The following is an 18043-nucleotide window of genomic DNA, read 5'->3' as shown; positions in this document are numbered from 1 at the left end:
AGTGTTAATTCAGGCTAAAATTTGTAAAATGGCACCATTAACTTTTCCTGTCTAGATCTTGAGAAAAATCCTTGATGTTTAAATAAATGGATTTTTTAATCTAAATGTAAATGAGACAAATAGTAGATTAGGGGTTTAGTACTACTAGGGTTTCTTTTCCTGTATGGAGCAGGTAAGAGCTGATCCGATCTAGCACCACTATAATAGAAAAATAGTTCTTTATTAATTATTTTTAGCTACTAGTAAATGGTAACAGTGCCTTCAGTACTGCCTTGGCACAGCTGGGCTTATCTTTAGTATCTCAAAGTACATTACAGTTAAGGTGGCACTTCTTTTGTCATGCTGGCTGACTTTTAAAAGAGGTATCTTTTTTCTTATTAGCTAAACTTCACCTGTGTTTATAAGAATTTTTGGGGGCTTGTCTAAGAATGAAGTTTTGATGGTCTGTGCTGTAATTTTCTTGCTAGTATACACTTTATTTAATTTCTAACAGAGTAATTCTGAGAATGAGGACAACGATGATTCAAAATCTCCTGGAAAAGGCAGGAAGAAAATAAGGAAAATTATTAAAGACGATAAGCTTAGAACAGAAACCCAGAATGCACTTAAAGAAGAAGAAGAAAGAAGAAAACGTATAGCAGAGAGAGAACGGGAGAGAGACAAATTGAGAGAGGTATGGTCTGTTTTCTTTGTGAAATACTGGGAGGTGGAACTGCTGATGTCTAAGGCAGATATTTCTACCTGAATTTAATCTGATAAGTCGTTTGAAAACTACTTACATGCAGCCTTGTAAGCCACAAGTTTTATTTGCGGTTTCCTTTGGGTTAACATTGGCAAGTTTTATTTGACTACTGTGAGCTTTAGGAAGCTGTTTTCATTCCCTACTCGTTCACTTTTCATAGGGAAAAGCACTCTGCAGGAGTGAGTTGTGGTGCATAGTAAAGAATTGAAGATTTCTCTTTACTAAATAAATTATACCTCCCAGTTTGTTAAATCTAAGTGTCTCTCGAGTGCTTGGTATTAATCATGTGAGAACTATTCCTATGATGCCCTGTTTCTGTTTATAGGTGATAGAGATAGAAGATGCTTCACCTCTGAAATGTCCCATTACAACTAAGCTGGTTTTAGATGAAGATGAAGAAACCAAAGAACCATTAGTGCAGGTTCACAGGAGTATAGTTACCAGACTGAAACCACACCAAGTAGATGGTAAGGAAAGAGAGATTAAAAAAAAATGTTTTTTTTTTTTCTCTCCAAGGGCACAGCACCTTATGCATCCTGGATTAAATCATGAGAAAAACTCCTTGACAGGCAGATACCAGAATGTTCCCTCTTTTCTCCCTGTCCCCAATCATCTGCAGTCCTTACAGTAATATTTTCTTACCCAATTGCTACATCTTCAGTGAAACTGTGAATATAATCAAGACAAAGATCACCCCACTTAACAACTCACTGGACAGAAATGAATCAATATTTATCCTAACAACTGCTTTTCTAAACGTTACCATGACCTTTAAATGAGCACACCTGTTTCTTGTAGGCTGAACTTCGGTAAAATGAATGTTTAGTAAGAACTTTCAATAATTTTCTTCAGGTGTTCAGTTCATGTGGGATTGCTGTTGTGAATCTGTAAAAAAAACAAAGACATCTCCTGGTTCTGGATGCATTCTTGCTCACTGTATGGGCCTGGGGAAAACGTTACAGGTAAGGAACAAAAGTCATCTCGTTTTTCGGTCAGTGGCTTCCTCTCAAAAGCTGATCCAGCAAAAGCCAATTTTGATGGCTTTCCTGTTTCACAGATAGTGACTCAGGGAAAGTTGCTGGAGGAAAATGTTTTGTGCAGAGATCTTGAGAAAGAAGCTGTGTTTGTAGCATACAGCTATGAAGGTTCTGATACACATTTAATGCTTTCTCTGCTTTAAAAATATATAAAATTAAATTAGGTAATCACTGATGTTCATGTGAAAAGGTCCAAGTGCTTTGTAGCTCCCCTGCAACTCAGAACAAGAAAATACAGTGATAGGAGACAGACTTCAGGAACCTGTTTATGAGACAGTTTAATGATCTTAAGCAGGTTGTGTTTAAATTTTAGTGTCTTCCTCATTTGTGTGTTTCTCTCTGAACTGTTTGTTTTCGTGAGTGCTTTTTAAATTTATTTGCTGTACTGATAAAGTTCAAGTTTATCGGGTTTGGGGCTTTTTTAAATGCCAGACTTTTAGTGCCTAAGGTCCAATGCTTTGTGCTTTTGCTGCAGTTTAGACACTTCTGGGCTGAGGGACGGGGTCATTCATTCCCATCAGTAATTGTTCATAAGTACATGCAGGTTTTTGGAGCAGTTGGGAAACTTGGTTGCCTTGGCAGTTCACTATAGGACATGCTTTCAACCCTTTTTCACTTTACTTCTTTTTTTCCAGTTCTTTGCTTCCTGACATCTTCAGGTTCAAGCTTTCATTGTCCCTTGAGGGCATGTTCCGTCTCCTTTACACTGCTGAAGACTGCTTTGTAAAAATCTTGAAAACAGAATATTGTAGCGTTTCTTAAGGTCTCCGTATTTCTGGGTCTCATCCAAGTGGTTCTTGTGCCATGTTAAAAGTTGCACAGTGAACAATTTGACACTTCCATTAGTCCTTAATAGTGGAAGCTTAATCCTTGCCTTAAAATGTTTCTGCTGAAGCTCATCAGACAATGCTCACAGCTCTTGCTCTTGGGCCTCTTGCAATCATTGCAGGCCTCTGGAGAAGCTTATGCCTTTGACCTTCAAAAGAGGTGAAAGATCAAACCCAGTTTTCTTTTCCCTGCATCTCCATATTGATGCTCTTTTGCAGGTAGTCAGGAGTGTTGAATTCCCTTTGTGTTTGCTTGTTTCCAAGCATCAGTCAGCCTTCATGAGCTCTGGGTTTGCATTTAGCCAGGTGTAGCACCACCACTCATCCTGTGAGCAAAGAGCTGGGGTGAGCTGCCTGTCTGGCTCTGCTGCCTGGTCTCTTCCCAAGGATCCCTTTAGCAGAAGTCATTTGTCAGAAGAACCTTTCCCTCTGATTCTGGGAAAGAGAAAGGGAATTTTTCAAGAACTCTGAAGAAGAAAGGTAGATGACAACCTTGTCTGTGCTTGAAAAGGCAATCAGAAAAGCAGGGCCACTGTGATCTCCCTGTCGTTGGCCTTCATTGATGCTATTTCCTCATTTCTGGAGGAGGGAGATATTCCCACATTTTTATCAGGGCAACTGGCCAGCGAAATGATCTGCTGTGAATTTTTTGATCTCTAGCTTGAGCTGAATCATTAGAAATGCAATTGCAGCTTCTGCAGACATTGGATTGACAAGAACCGATTTCAGCTCGGGATCCATCTGGGCTTAGCTCTGAAGTCCTTTTTCAGGAGATCCTCCTGGTGCTCTGGGGAGTTTGACCAGCAAATCTAGATCACATTAGCAGCCAGCACTTGTGCAACACTTCATTCTAAATTCTTTCTTCACATCCTCCAAGTGTGGATGCACTTTACCCATTCCCTGGAGTACAGTCTCTTGAGCTTGGTGATGGTGGTTCTTGAAGAGGTTATTTTTTTCCTGCAATGAGGTAGACCTTTTCACCATCATCTTACACCTTGGTCAGTTGTGGTGAGAGCTTCCCCACTGGATTGGGAAGCCCTGTCACCTGACCCAAAGGCCCTAGACAGCTCAGTGTATCAACACCGTGGAATTCCGAGCTCCATGGAGTTTGGCTCAGCATTTTTGTGCTATAGCTGGATTCATAGTTTGCAAGTGACTGCAGCCAGCTCTGCGACCTTGGCAGTCACTTGGCAAACAAAATGCTGTGAGATCCTGTGACAAGCAGTCAGTCTTTGACACCTGAGTGTTTGGAATGAGGCATCTCTGTAGTTTTTACTCTCTCACCAGTAGTGCTCACTCTGCCTTCCTGGTTGGTGTTTGTCAAAGTCAGCACACCTGGATGCTGCTAAAGAGCAGACCTGGCTTGGCTTGATGCCTTTCACTGTTATTATTTTTAGACCCTTGAAGTGTGCTCCAGGAGAAAGTCTTCAGAGTGAATCCAGCAGGAGGTGGCTGTTATTCCTTGCTGGCCTTGGCTGTGCTCAGGTGGCTTCCTGAACCTTGAGTCTGCCCTCTAAACCAGGAGCTTCAAACAGCGAAGTTACATGAGAAATAGCTAATCCTGCTCTCTGACCTAATTCAGACTGTTTTTTTAGGACTTTCTGGTCCCAAGAATCTTTCTGTACCAGCAGACTGTAGGATATGGTCAAGGAATGCCTTGACTGGCAAAACATTTTAAGATTCTGTGGATCCCTTGGATTCTTCTTCTGCAAAGAACAGGCTCAAGGGAAGCTTGGGTTTTGTGGTTTTCTGAATCTGGCTTTTCTGGTGGGCCTGGGGGGTTTGAGTGCCACAGAGCTGTAGATGATCAGGGGGACTGAGGTCATTTGCTGTATGTACAGTTTAGGTAGCCTAAGCTGCAGTCTTGGTTGGTGGTGCACAGCATGTGGGCAGCGGGTTTTTGAGAACTCCAGCTGCAGTATGTACAGCTTTGGTTTGTTTAGGGAAGCTGGGGAGACAGACACGGTATTTTGACAGTCTACAATTCTATAGAACACTTTTGAAGATCACCTTTGAAGAGTATATTTTTGCATGCTTGTTTCTAACTTAAATGTTGTGGTTCTACAGGAGTAAATTGCACTTTTTACTGGAGATTTGTAACGCTTTGCAGGACTGTTGCCTCGGGGACTTTGTGTACTTACGTTTTATGCGCTATATGGTTTAATGAAATGTTTCGCAGCAGAAAATATTTTTCTATGTGACCCATATGTGTTAATGATGGTATTGTGGCTGTAACTTCCTGATAATCAAAGAAAACCATAGTTACAAACACGTATCAACAAAACCCATTTTTAAGGCTGGTGCTTACAGCTTAGGTAGCTGGTTTTTTCCCCTCTCTGTTCATCTGCCAGTCATTCTGCTGTGCTCTATGATGGCATTCGTTGTTTAGCTCTTCAAAAGAGCTGAGTCAGCCATCAGTTCCAGCAGACTTTGCAAACTGCAGAGCAGGATGTCAGGAGTGATCAGCGAAATCAGGCAGTTGGGGCCTTGCTGGCCAGGAGGCAGGACTTGGGTGATGAGTCTTCGTGGGTACTTGTTGCATCTGAGCATGAGATGCTTTAGTCTTACCACAAAACAGCCAGTGACTCCTTTTGTCTTGCAGCAGCTAAAAGCAATTTGTTGCCCTGTGTTCCAAGCATAGTCATGCAGTTAGAAATTCCTTTGAACAGTGTATTAAATCAGAGTTGCCAGATACCAAGATTTTATCCAGAAAGAACTGTGAGAAGTGTAGATTAGAGTGCAGTCACCATTAAAAGTCAGGTGGGAGAGCTGGAGATCACTGACTCTTCTGCTTCTGAGTGCTCTAGTCCTGCCTTCATTTACTGCTGCACAAAACAGGCCCAGCACTGAGTGACCCAGAAGATTTAGGGTACCTTTCTCAGGCCTCAGGGAGGTGTTGTCATCTGCAACTGTAGAGCCAGGCTGGCTACAGGTGAATCCTTGGAAAACAGTTCCATAACCTGCTTCAGAGATCCTCTGAGAGAATTTGCCGATATGTTGAAAAAATGTGAAAAACTGTTTTAAGACTGAAATTTACTTTCGAGAAACATGAATGTGAATTTATTTGATGTTTTGGGCGAGTTTTGGGAGAAAGCTTAAAAATGACCTAATAGAAATTTCGAATTTATGAAGATGATTGGTGAAATGTAAAGGGAGGATTCCCTACTTACAAAATCCTTCAGCAATTCAAAACTGCCTGTAGCTCAGTATGTGAAGGATGTGTGCAGCCATGTAACACAGAGTAAGAAGTGTATGAACTCAAAATACACCTGTATTAAATTTTAAGCAGCAAGTTGAAAACAGAGAAAGCATTTTTAAACAAGTCTGTTGTTGGTAATTAATTACATAATTGAATAGATACTTGTATCTTTCTGTCCCGGTGTTGAATCCCCAGTGGTTTATTTAGTGTTCTGTTTTTAACTCTTGCAGGTAGTAAGTTTTCTCCACACAGTCTTGCTGTGTGACAAGCTGGATTTTCGGACAGCTCTGGTTGTGTGTCCACTGAACACTGCCTTGAACTGGCTGAACGAGTTTGAAAAATGGCAAGAAGGTTTAGAAGATGAGGAAAGACTAGAGGTACAAGACTTAAAAACACTTTCTTAAAAATGAAGTAATTGAATGGTTTACACATAATCGGGAAGCTCCACCACTCAAAACATAGGCTGAGGAATGTGAAAAATCTACTTGCATTAATAAGTCTTAAATAGTAGAAGTTACACCGGCATTGCAGTATTGTGAGAGGAATTCCAGCATGTTTTTCCCCTTTGGAAGGTCTGTGAGCTGGCAACCGTGAAGCGCCCTCAGGAGAGGAGCTACATGCTGCAGCACTGGCAGGACGAGGGGGGTGTGATGATCATAGGCTACGAGATGTACCGAAATCTGGCACAAGGCAGGAATGTGAAGAGTAGGAAACTTAAAGAAATATTCAATAAAGCATTAGTTGATCCAGGTAAGTGAAAATTAACACATTTTGTATATATTGTACTTCCCAGTTTATGCACGTGAGCAAAGTAAATAAATAATAACATCAGTAAGATTGATCAGATTTGCTTTGTTGCCTTTTCTGAGTTACGGAAGTTCTTGTCCAGAAACTTCCCCATCTGCTTTTATAAATAACAGAAGTCTTTGTAACAGTCTTTTCTATTAGATCAAATGCAAGAATGACCCCAGGAATATATCCTGGAAACTTTTCCCGTTTTTTTTCCCATTTTTTTTCTACCATTTCTTTCTTGGCAAGGTGATTTAAAGTAACCTTATGTCCAGAATCTAAGGTTATTTTCACTTGCTAATTTGTTACAATCAGGAGCTGCTTTGTCCTTGATAGAAATCTCTCACTAAGGGGGCAACTACACAGGAAAATAGTTGAATTTGTGCCTTAGAAGAGTGAAAAAAACAAATGTTAATTAAGTGCTAATTAAGTGAATTCAGATAAAGCACTTAATTATTTTTTTAGTCTTGAGAAGCAGATGTCTGGTTTGAGCTGAGCTGAACTGAGCAAACTTACATCAACATGTATGGAAGCACTTGAAAGTATTCCAAGTTAATATTAACTGATCTATCAGGTGGTCACAAAAAAGAACTAAAAATTTTAGGACTAGCAAGTTTCACCAAAATAGCAAAATTTCCCTTCAGATTCTGCACTGGCACCTGATACCAACTTAGTTATGCAGCATGCAGTGTATCTTAAAAACTGTTTCTAAAAGGCACCTTTGCTGTAATTTCGGGATTTCTCTGCCTTTCTCTTTAAATTGAGAATGCAGATAGGTAGGTGGGGTGAATGGAGGTGGGTTTTCTTGGATTTTAATTATCTGACTGGACTTTATGTTGACACTGTGTGATTGATTTTCTTTTTTTTTTTTTCCCTTTCTCTTTCTTGTTGATAATTGTACTTGGTGAGCTTGATTTTGTGAAGTTCCAGTTAATAGTAGGACTGTGAATTTTGTTCTGACTGACAAGGAGTTTATTCTAATGGGGAAAATAACTTTGTGATTATTGGCATTGGCCAAGTGGAATTGGCATCTCCAGTGCTGCAGAAAGCCTGTTTGAGCAGCTAAAACATTAATTAATTTTCTGCCATCTTGACTCACAAAATCATATAATTGCTGTGGAGTCAGGGAAGCTCTAGTACAGCAGCTGGTGAACTATTTTTGTGGTCATGATGATTCCACACACATTATTTAAGCAGTGAAGGAAATGCCCTTCTTGCCATGGGGTTTTTTGACTCCTAAAGTTGTAAGTTACTAAATACAAACAAACCAAAAACCCAGCAGGAAACCAAAACAGAAAAAGAAGTGTAGGGGAACCCCATGCTGTCAGTGTTATTCTGTGTCTGATTTACTCAGTATATTGCATTTCTTGAGAATATTGTCAGGAAAGTCAAAGCCAGAGAAGAAAAGTGTGAATTGCTGTCTCAAAGTAGTGGTGACAGGACAATAACTTGATACTCAGGGGGTCGTGTTCTGGTGCAGCGAGGAAATAAAATGTGATTGATTTTCATGGATTTTTTTCCTCATGGAAATTGTGAACGTGGAACTTCGGGTTTTATTCTCTTCTTGGACTCGTGGGTTGGTGGGATGGAATCGGACCATAAGGAAAATCAACCTTGAAATAACTCTGTAATTATTTTCATAGAACCATACGATCTTTAAGGTTGGAAAAGACCTCCAAGGTAAAGTCCAGCCTTCAACCAAATGCCCTCTAAACCATATCGGGAAGTCTGCTTTTTTTCTGAACAGTCCAGGGATGGGAACTCCACCAGCTCCGTGGGCAGCCCCTTCCAATGCCTGACCACCTTTTCTGTGAAGAAATTTCTCATAATATTCAACCTGAACTTCCCCTGGTGCAGCTCGAGGGCATTTCTCGTTACTTCGTGTTGTTTCAGATCTTCCTCTATTTTAACTAATTGCAAAAAACCAGAAGTGTCCATCTGTTGTTATCCATTAGTTTGTGGAGCCATTTGGATTGGCTAAATTGGTGAGAATGTTCATTGCAAGATACTTATTTATTTCTTGCTATCTGGGAGCATTAGCATGGACAGTACAGCAGGCTGGCAGGACAAGGGTTAGAAGTGATGTGCTGGCTGACTGCTGTGACTGGAAAGAGGAAAACCTTTGCCCTTGGGAGCATTTTCCATTTAAAAAGCTGCAAATTGTTATTTGAGTGCTGATTTAATGATATGTATCTGTTCAAGTGAACACTGCTGGGGTATGACATACTGTATAGTAGAAGCTTGTGTTGCAGTGTAGAGGTTTAACCAAAGTTTATGGGTGGAGAACTGATTTCATTAATTAACTAGCTCTGCTGTGTTAAATAATGGCAGGATTATAAACACATGCAGAGCAACAAATGGTTTTCCATGATGCTTTGTGCCACTGTGGAGGTGCTGTTGGTTTGTGGATCACTGCTGTGCTTTGCTCACAGCACTGCAGAAACTTCCTATTTTTTTCTAAGTGTTGCTACTAATAAAAATTCCTTTACTGTTTGACTTGGAAACTGCTCTTCAATTGGCAGTTGTATGAAGTTCTTGTAGACTTCAGAGGAACAGGAGAACTGTGTGTATATATCTCTGTATATCCATCTTTTATGTGTTTCATTATGTTAACACCTGCAAATACAACAAGGATAAGAAGATGAAGACTGATTTTTGAGGAAAGATTGCAAGAATAAGGCTTTTCAGCCTAGAAAAAAGACAACTAAATGACAAATTTTCCGTCATGTGAGAGCTGGTTAATGAAAGGAGTTTTACCAGTTGGTTTTGACATCAGCTGGAGAAAGGAAAGGGCAGAATTTATTCGGATTTGCAACAGAGATGATTTAAATTGGGTGTTATTGCACAGTGTTTTAGCAAGAGAGAGGTCATGGTGTTTGCCACTTCTGTCAGGGAGGATTTGTCTGTCCCTTTCTCATAACTTATCTCAGATGGAGAAAATAGACTGACTAATCCCTTGAGGTCCGTCTAAGTTTTACATTCCTTTATAATATTTTGAGGAATGTTCTGTCCATAGTGACTTGTGTTTGTGTTTTTTAAGAACAAGGGAAAACCCCCACAAATTTATGAAAATCCTTGTTGCTGACTTGGAGCCAAGATGTTAGTTCAAAGTATCAGTGCCTGCCAAGCAAAGCACAAATAACTGTACTAAGATAGGGGGCTTTTTTTGTATTTTTGCTGTCATTCACTTACCTGAAGATGTTAATGGATCAGAGTCTTTAATGAAACGAGGACAGGTGAGAGGATCTGTCAGTATTAGAGATGGTTGGCTGCAATGGAAGGAGGACTTTTTATGTAGCCACTCAGTGATTTTCATGCTTTCAAAACTGGGAAGGTACAAAAGTTGTGAAATAATATTGGGAAATGTTTCTGTGGCAGGTGTGAAAACTGAGAAATAAGTAGGCTTGGACAAGCCTAAGTGTGTTTGGAATTCACATGTGGATTTTCAGAATTGTCTTCTAGACTTGGCTCAAGAATCTTTTATTTTTTTCTCCTTGGAAATAAATATTTTCTTGATTCCTTTTCTGTTAATGTGTAAGGTTCAAACTACTTTCTGACCCTTAGAATGGTACAGTTGAGGTGACTGGCACTGGCATGAGATCATGTGAGGGGTCAGAGGTGTAATTCTCTGTTGTTGATCACTGCCCTAGAATTAATTTTCTTCTTTACAAGGTAGTTTAAATTTCATCTGAAGAAAACTGTTCTTAGTAAGTTATAGAAGATTGGATTGTCCTTGCTGATAAACACCCCTTTGCCACCTCAAATATCAGCCTTTTTAGAGCTAAATATTGAACCCAGCTTATGGCTTTTCTCCAAGGTGCATCAGCTTGCCTTCACTGACTGCAGGGTTGGTAGTGTTGGAATTGAGGTCGGGTTTAGAGCTCGTAAAACATTCCCTCTAAGTTATTAGAGGCGTCCTTGAATATCTTTTACTATTCCTTTCAAGAAAGGAACTTCCAGAAATTGCCCCAAATCTGAAAACAACTAGGGTGTGTAAGTCTGTTGTGCCAAATTTGGTGTTATTTATCTTAAACCCCAAACTATAACATTTAATTTTAATAGAGTGGCTTTGCATATTGTGGAAATGTGTTGTGGTGTGGTTTTGACATTCTTGGATTTATCTTCTGGAGGAAAGCTGAGGACCTTTCTGAGGTGACTTTCAGCTACAAGGTGACAATTCACTTGTCTGTAATTTCAAATCAGATTTGGTTGTGTTTTATCTTATCAAGGCTTCTGATTGCACTGTGTATCCCTACTGATACTGACTTGTTGCCTTAATGAAAAATTGCAGGTGACTTGAATTTTGGTGGTTTTTGGGGTTGCCTGAGCGTCAGTAGATGGCAGCCTAAAGCTGGAGGGAAGGAATAGTTTTCCAGAGTTTGGACAGGGTTGATGGAGGTGTAGCCATGCACTCACAGCTGCAGGGATGGACCATTTTAGTAGGAATATATTACAAATCTGTAATTAATCCTTCCCATGAAGACTTCACAAGCAACAGCCTGTTGTTTACCAGAATGGCTACTGTGAATGCTTGTGCACAGGCTGAGTGAGAACCCAAACGGTGCTAAAAAACCCCACCATAAAACACACACACAGAAGTTTAAAAAAAAAGTTAATAACATCAGTAGAACAAATTTTGGGTTCTTTAGTCTGTCGGTTTCTTTGTGGTTATAAAGGATGGGAGAGATCTAATGTTTCTTTTCTAGGTCCTGACTTTGTGGTTTGTGATGAAGGACACATTCTGAAGAACGAAGCATCTGCTGTCTCCAAGGCAATGAATTCTATTCGGTCTAGGAGAAGAATAATTCTTACAGGAACACCACTGCAAAATAACCTTATAGAATGTGAGTAGTTGTCTGGTTTAAGAAGCATTTATTTCCTTGGTTATACTTCAGTCTGTCAGCAAGATAAAGATAGATTTAGTTTGATTAAGAGGAAAGAATTTGATACAATGAAGCTGCCTGTGAGTTCTCGCTATCTATATTTGGATATGACACATTTATTTTCTGTTTGAATTAATCCCAGTACTGTACTTTCCATTTTGAACAATTCAAGTGTGATCTTTCTGTCCTAGATCACTGCATGGTTAACTTTATTAAGGAGAATTTACTTGGTTCAATTAAGGAGTTCCGGAATCGGTTCATAAACCCGATCCAGAACGGGCAGTGCGCAGACTCCACTCTGGCAGACGTCAGAGTGATGAAGAAACGTGCACACATCCTCTATGAGATGTTGGCTGGATGTGTTCAGGTAAGAACAGTTTGACTCTAGCTACACATTTCATTTAACTGCAGGGAAGGAGAGGAGTGATTTCATCTCGTTCTGATAAAAGCACCCAAAGGCCTGTAAACTTGTTATCTGAGAGCCCCATTAACTCTTTTGACTTTATTATATTTTCACTGAGTCTTAGATCTCTGCACTATTTATCGTGAGTAGAAAAAATTACACTGACACTTGGATAAAAACTAAGAAATTTGTGTATCCTAAACAGGACATCTACATGTGTTGAAGAACACAGCTGTTTCCTGCTAGGGGTCTACAAAATTTTATGATAGAGTGGGGCATTAGTTGCTTTGAAATATTCTTATTTAATTTGATATGCATGTTTAAAGAATACATATTTAAAAACTCAGCTGCCTTAAAATCTACACAGAAAGTTGGTGATCCGTAGTTTGTCACTTGGTTATGAATTCCTCTTTTTTCTGGTCTAAGAGAATCAGTACAATGGGGAAGAGGAGAGAAAGAAAATTATTCAGGTCCAAAAGAGTGAAGAATTTGTTATCTTAAGGACCTTAGATTAAAAAAAAAATAAGCAAAACTGCCTAGACTTCCAGAATAAAGGCTGGATTCTTCACCCTTCAGTTAAAACCTGCACCTTGTGGGCTATCAGCAGGGTGTTCCTGCTCTTCTGCTTTCCAGCACCAGGCCCCAGCAGCCCAGTCAAAGGTGTGACACCCTGTAGGCACAAAGTGCTCCCTCCTGGCTGGGCAGTTGTTGGTAGTGGATTTAATAATCCATGTGAACATGAGCTGGGTGAAATGATCATGGTGGGACAGTGCCTCAAGCAGAGAAATAAGGAGCTTTATGGCAGTGTAAAAGACTTCCTATCATAAAATCTTGGAAATAGGAATAGTACCGAGAGCATAATGTGCATAATTCTATACAGCAGTACAGGAACACAAACTGAAAGACAGAATGGGAAGAGCAGCATAAATATCAAGTAAATTTTATGTGTGTTGGGGTGCTGGGCACCCTGTGTTTGTGCAGCACTGGGTGGAGCCCACAGGAGCAGATCCTGTCCATGGAGAGCAGCTTTCCCTTTTGCTCATTGAGCTACTGTATCACTGCCTTACAAGAAAACAGCTCTGTTGCCAAAGGATGTTCTCTCGAGCCATGAGGTGTCACCATCAGCCGGACCAAGTGGGAGCTGCCCACAGGCTCCTGTTGCTGAGGGTGTCCTGCAGGATAACCAGGGGTTTGTGCAGCACAGCACAGGCAGATCAGCTCTGATCAAGGTTACTTCACTCCTGAATGTACAACAGTCTCTGGTCAGGATCAATCACCATTTGGCTGAAGTGGGGGTAGAGAGACGTAGACTCTGTAACAGTAAAAAAATTAAAATAGAAGTAAAATCTGCATTGGCCCAAGCAAGTATTCAGGAAGCGTGTTATCCTGAGTGGGAGTTCCTCCATGATACAAACATTGATATTAGCTGCTTGGTTTACCCATGCTTTCACAGAAAAAGGTTTTAGTATCCACACTTAAATACTTAAATATTTAGTATTTCACACTTGCCTGACATGCTTTTGCAGAAAAGGTTTTAGTATTATAAAAAAACCCACAAAAGTAGTTTCCAGAGCAGCTACTGGAGTTGCAGTCAACTCTGCAAGGACTTGGAACTGGACATGGGGTTAACAAGTCACAGACTTATGCCTATGTAACCACACTGACTAGGTAAGATGGGTTCCTGCTGACAGGGCCTGTAATTGGGTTGTATTTCATGGGTTATTTTTCCCCCCTTTGTGGTTGGAAAGCATCTGAATCGTTGTAATTTATCCATTTGGCGTTGGAGATGCCAAAAGTTCTTAAGCTCTCGGGAGTCATTTTCGTGTTTATGTGACTAAAGCACTGTTTGTAAAATTGCAGAGGAAAGATTACACAGCATTAACAAAATTCCTCCCTCCGAAATATGAGTATGTTCTGGAGGTTCGGATGACTCCTATTCAGTGCAAACTGTACCAGTACTACTTGGATCATCTGACAGGTATGTGCCTACAGTTCTCTCTGGTCACAAGACTGATGGTCATTTAATAAGGTGCATTTTGCTGTAGTTGGTAGGTTGGGGTTTTTAGATGTGTTGTTGGCTCTGTGGATGTATTTTTCTGCTTCCTGTAAGATTTACTTCAGCTCTTGACACTTGAATTGTAGCAAAACATCTGGGCTTTTTGAGAAAGAATAATAATATTTGTATCTCTTAACAGCAGTCCACCTTCAGGTTTTGGTTCATAGATATTTCTTGCTTTTCTAAATATAAAATATAATTGATTTTATGTCTTCCAAGAGGAAGAAAAAGGTATTGACTGTAATACTGGAGGGAAAGAATACTGAATTGAGCTGTCCTGGTGTAAGCACAGCCAAGCCCTGCAGTTCTCTTCTGCCTTTATGCCAGCTGAAGCTGTTATTTGTCAAATATTGGCTCTTTTGTGGAACTGTTTCTTCTTTTCCTCTCAAAACCCATAAGTCTAGGTTTCACAATGACTGTGCTCTTCATCAGCTTTCAGTGAGATCGTGACTGGTCTGTCTTGGAAATTTGCATCTTCCCCCCAGAAAATGTAAATTTGTTTAAAAGGTGTATAAGGGGAAAAAACCCAACCCTAAAATGTGTTACTGTGGGTTGGTGTGCTGTTCACTGCATTAGAGATGAGCCACTGTAGCTTGTAATTTTAGTGTATCAAGGTATTGGGATATCAGCGTCTCAGTGACACATGTCCCACACACACTGTGGGAATGGTCACCTCCAGGAATGCCTGGGGAGGTTTTCTGTACCTCTGTGCTTCACACAGCCACGTCCCTCAGCTACGGCTCTTGGCTTCTAAGCAATTCACTTAATGAATTTCATAGTGAAGAATGTTTAAGGCACTGCTAGTAGGATTTTTTGTAAAGCATGAAGCAGGTATTCCCTTTCTGCAGCAGTTACAAAATGTCCTACATAGTCTGCTGGGACAGTTTATTATATTTTTTTTTGCACTTGTTAAACTACCTGTCTTAAAATGCTTGTCGCTGAGGATTTTTTAAACCATATTTTTCTGTTCTGGTTATTCTCCCAAGTTTAATTACTAGAAAAATGAATTGTATCTCAAATTGGTCTGTGATTCATAGCAGTATGGAATTCACTGTGTTAACACCTTTAGATTCTGGGAAATGCAGTTTCTGATCTCCTAGGTGAACTGCCAGCTTCATAGAATCATAGAATTAGCAAGGTTGGAAAAGGCTTCTGAGATCATCATGTGCAACCCTTGATCCAACCCCACCGTGGTTCCCAGCCCATGGCACTGATGCCACATCCAGTCTCATCTTAAAAACCTCCTGGGATGGAGAATCCGCCCCCTCCCTGGGCAGCTCATTCCAATGCCTTATTACCCTCTCTGTAAAGAATTTCTTCCCAATATCCAACCTAAACCTCCCCTGGCACAGTTTAAGACCCAGCCCTCTTGTCTTGCTGAGAGTTGCCTGGGAAAAGAGCCTGACCCCCAGCTGGCTCCCCCCTCCTGTCAGGGAGTTGTAGAGAGTGAGGAGGTCTCCCCTGAGCCTCCTCTTCTCCAGGCTGAGCCCCCCCAGCTCCCTCAGCCTCTCCTCACAGCACTTATGCTCCAGTCCCTTCCCCAGCCTCGCTGCTCTTCTCTGTACCTGCTCCAGCCCCTCCATGTCCTTCCTGAGCTGAGGGCCCAGAGCTGGACACAGCACTCCAGGGGTGGCCTCACCAGCGCCCAGTCCAGGGCGAGAATCACTGCCCTGCTCCTGCTGCCACACTCTTCCTGAGCCAGGCCACGATCCACTGGCCCTCTTGGCCACCTGGGCACACTCTGGCTCATGTTCAGCTTCCTGTCAATGAGCAGTTCTGTTTTCTGTTGCCTCTATTTAGTTAAGTTATAAAGAGTTTTAAAAGTCTATAGAACTTGTTAAATTGGAACTTGCTAATGTCAACTTCCTCAGTGAAACTCATGATGAGGGAGGTCAAGTCTAAGGATTTCTGTGATCCTTACAATTCCATTTCCCAAAGCACAAATAGGAGGATACTCCAAGTTGTGTGACTAAACACAGCGAGAACCTGCTTTCTTAAAATACTTTGTAGATGTTTAGAGGGATTATCTTATGCATTGAGCAAATGCACCAAATAAGTTTTGTGCTTGTTTTTTTGTAGACATTTGATAACTGCAATGCAATAAACACTATTTTCTTGCAGGTCCACGTGCCTTAAATTATGCACATAATAAATATGAAAAACCATCTCTTTCAGGAACCTAACGTGGTGCTTAATGAGAAATCGAGACTAGAAAAAAGAAATTTAACTCTCTGAACATTGTTACTACTTTGCACTAGTCTGTGCTTCGACAATGAACAAATAGACTGGGCTCTTTTAGGGTTTCTGTTGTAGCAGAATACTGCAGCATTGCAAGGCATTAAATAAAGGTAGATAAAAATAGTAACCCAAATTCATTGAAACCTAAATGCCAATGTTATTTTGTGTTTTCCACCGTGGGCTGCTTTTACAGAACCCAAATAGACATGGATGTCTTTTTAAGAGGATTTGGAGTCATTCCTGTACTGGGGAGAAATGTGCTTTTATGTAAAAATGTAATCATGTTTCTCATTATTTAGAGAAAGGGGAAAATCTAATTTTGACAACTTTAACTAGGAAAAAAAAATGCCTGTGACTGAGTAATTTGAGCTCTTTTACAAGAGATGTTACAAGATGATGTGCATCTGGAAAGAACACTCAGTGCTGCACTGGTGGGTTGTTCAAAGGGGGAACAGAATGTGGCAAACTCACTTCAAGGTTCCACTCTAAAACCTGAACTTTATTGTCAGGTGTAGGTGGTGGCAATGAAGGTGGAAGAGGCAAAGCTGGAGCTAAACTTTTCCAGGATTTCCAGATGTTGAGCAGAATCTGGACTCACCCTTGGTGTTTGCAGCTGGACTATATTAGCAAAGAAAATAAGGTAAATTAAATATATCAAAATACTCTCTATTGGGAACTTTCCAAATAAGCTTTGCCAAACTATAGGTAAGGTTTTGTCAAATTAATGGAAATCTTTGTTGCTGTGGGGTATCTTTGCTGCTGGTTTTGTCATATTTTTCTTTCAGGGTATGTTGTCATTCTTAAAATATTTCTTAAGGCCAACCCTTGTAGAACTTACCATTGTTTAAATGAAGGCTAAGCAGATGACTAAAGGTTTAATAAAAGCTTCTGGATGAATATATGTAATAATTTCTGTTTTTTTTCTCTTTTGAGGGCTATTTTGATGAAGACAGCATGGATGACTTCATAGCTTCAGATTCGGAAGAAACTTCAATGAGCTTAAGTTCTGATGATTATGCAAAGTAATTGAGCTTTTATTTTGTTTGTTGGATTTATTTTCCCAATAGAGCTGAAGTGACTCCTATAAAAGTGAATGTTTATTTTGTATTTTATGTATCTGTTAGAATATGTTCTCTAGCAGTGGGATTTAAAAAAAAAATGGGGTGTGTAATGTTGCCTTTTTAGGAAAAAAAAATCCAAGGGGAAAAAGGTGAAGAAAGAGTGTAGCTCAAGTGGAAGTGGCAGTGATAATGATGTTGAAGTCATTAAAGTCTGGAATTCAAGATCTCGTGGAGGTGGAGAAGGAAATGCAGAAGATCTTTCAAACAACCCGTCATCAACAAAGTCAGATGAAGGTGAGTATAATCCAGAATGAATAAAATGTGAGGCAGCTTCATTTTGAAAAAGGCAGTTGAAGAGGACTGTCAGGAATTCTGCTGTGTTGCAGAATGGCAAATTCCTTAATTCCATACTTACAACTCCTGCTCCTCCTAATAGTACACTCATCCTGGAAAAACAAGGGGCATCAATTTAGAACTTAGGGGTCTTGAGGCAGGGAAGCTGCATAATGATTTTTTTTTTTAATTTAGAAATACAAAATGATATAAAGTTAACTGAGGAGCTATGCTGCTTTTCATCTTCTTTTAACATATTGCTAAAAGATTAATGGAAAGATTAAGAAATATACATGTCATGATTTGTTGCACCTGGAATTTGAATTGGGTGTTGAGTGAGCAGATATGATGCAACAGGAATACAAACCCATTTTAAAGATTATTATTCAAACTTCTTAAAACTGCATATTTCATTTTTTGATTCTTCTTTAATAATCTAGATTTTGTCTTGTATCAGGAATTATAGAGGTAATTT

General features: G+C 40.1%; 1 protein-coding gene across 4 annotated transcripts in view; it reads left to right on the top strand.

Annotated features, from left to right (window-relative positions):
- The window catches only part of ATRX (ATRX chromatin remodeler), a 79969-nt gene that overhangs the window by 43259 nt on the left and 18667 nt on the right, over nucleotides 1-18043 (top strand). For all 4 annotated transcript variants that reach the window (XM_032702253.1, XM_032702254.1, XM_032702256.1 and 1 more), the window contains 11 exons: nucleotides 494-673; nucleotides 1068-1209; nucleotides 1595-1704; nucleotides 6036-6182; nucleotides 6378-6555; nucleotides 11301-11438; nucleotides 11669-11844; nucleotides 13741-13858; nucleotides 16684-16814; nucleotides 17108-17196; nucleotides 17360-17529. In XM_032702253.1, the coding sequence (XP_032558144.1) occupies nucleotides 494-673; nucleotides 1068-1209; nucleotides 1595-1704; nucleotides 6036-6182; nucleotides 6378-6555; nucleotides 11301-11438; nucleotides 11669-11844; nucleotides 13741-13858; nucleotides 16684-16814; nucleotides 17108-17196; nucleotides 17360-17529 (1579 nt within the window). The remainder of the gene's footprint in view (nucleotides 1-493; nucleotides 674-1067; nucleotides 1210-1594; nucleotides 1705-6035; nucleotides 6183-6377; nucleotides 6556-11300; nucleotides 11439-11668; nucleotides 11845-13740; nucleotides 13859-16683; nucleotides 16815-17107; nucleotides 17197-17359; nucleotides 17530-18043) is intronic.

The sequence above is a fragment of the Chiroxiphia lanceolata genome, chromosome 14 (genome assembly GCF_009829145.1).
Source record: "Chiroxiphia lanceolata isolate bChiLan1 chromosome 14, bChiLan1.pri, whole genome shotgun sequence".
Lineage (NCBI taxonomy): Eukaryota > Metazoa > Chordata > Aves > Passeriformes > Pipridae > Chiroxiphia > Chiroxiphia lanceolata.
The sequence above is the reverse complement of the archived record's forward strand: the minus strand, read 5'-3'. Positions and strand labels throughout refer to the sequence as shown.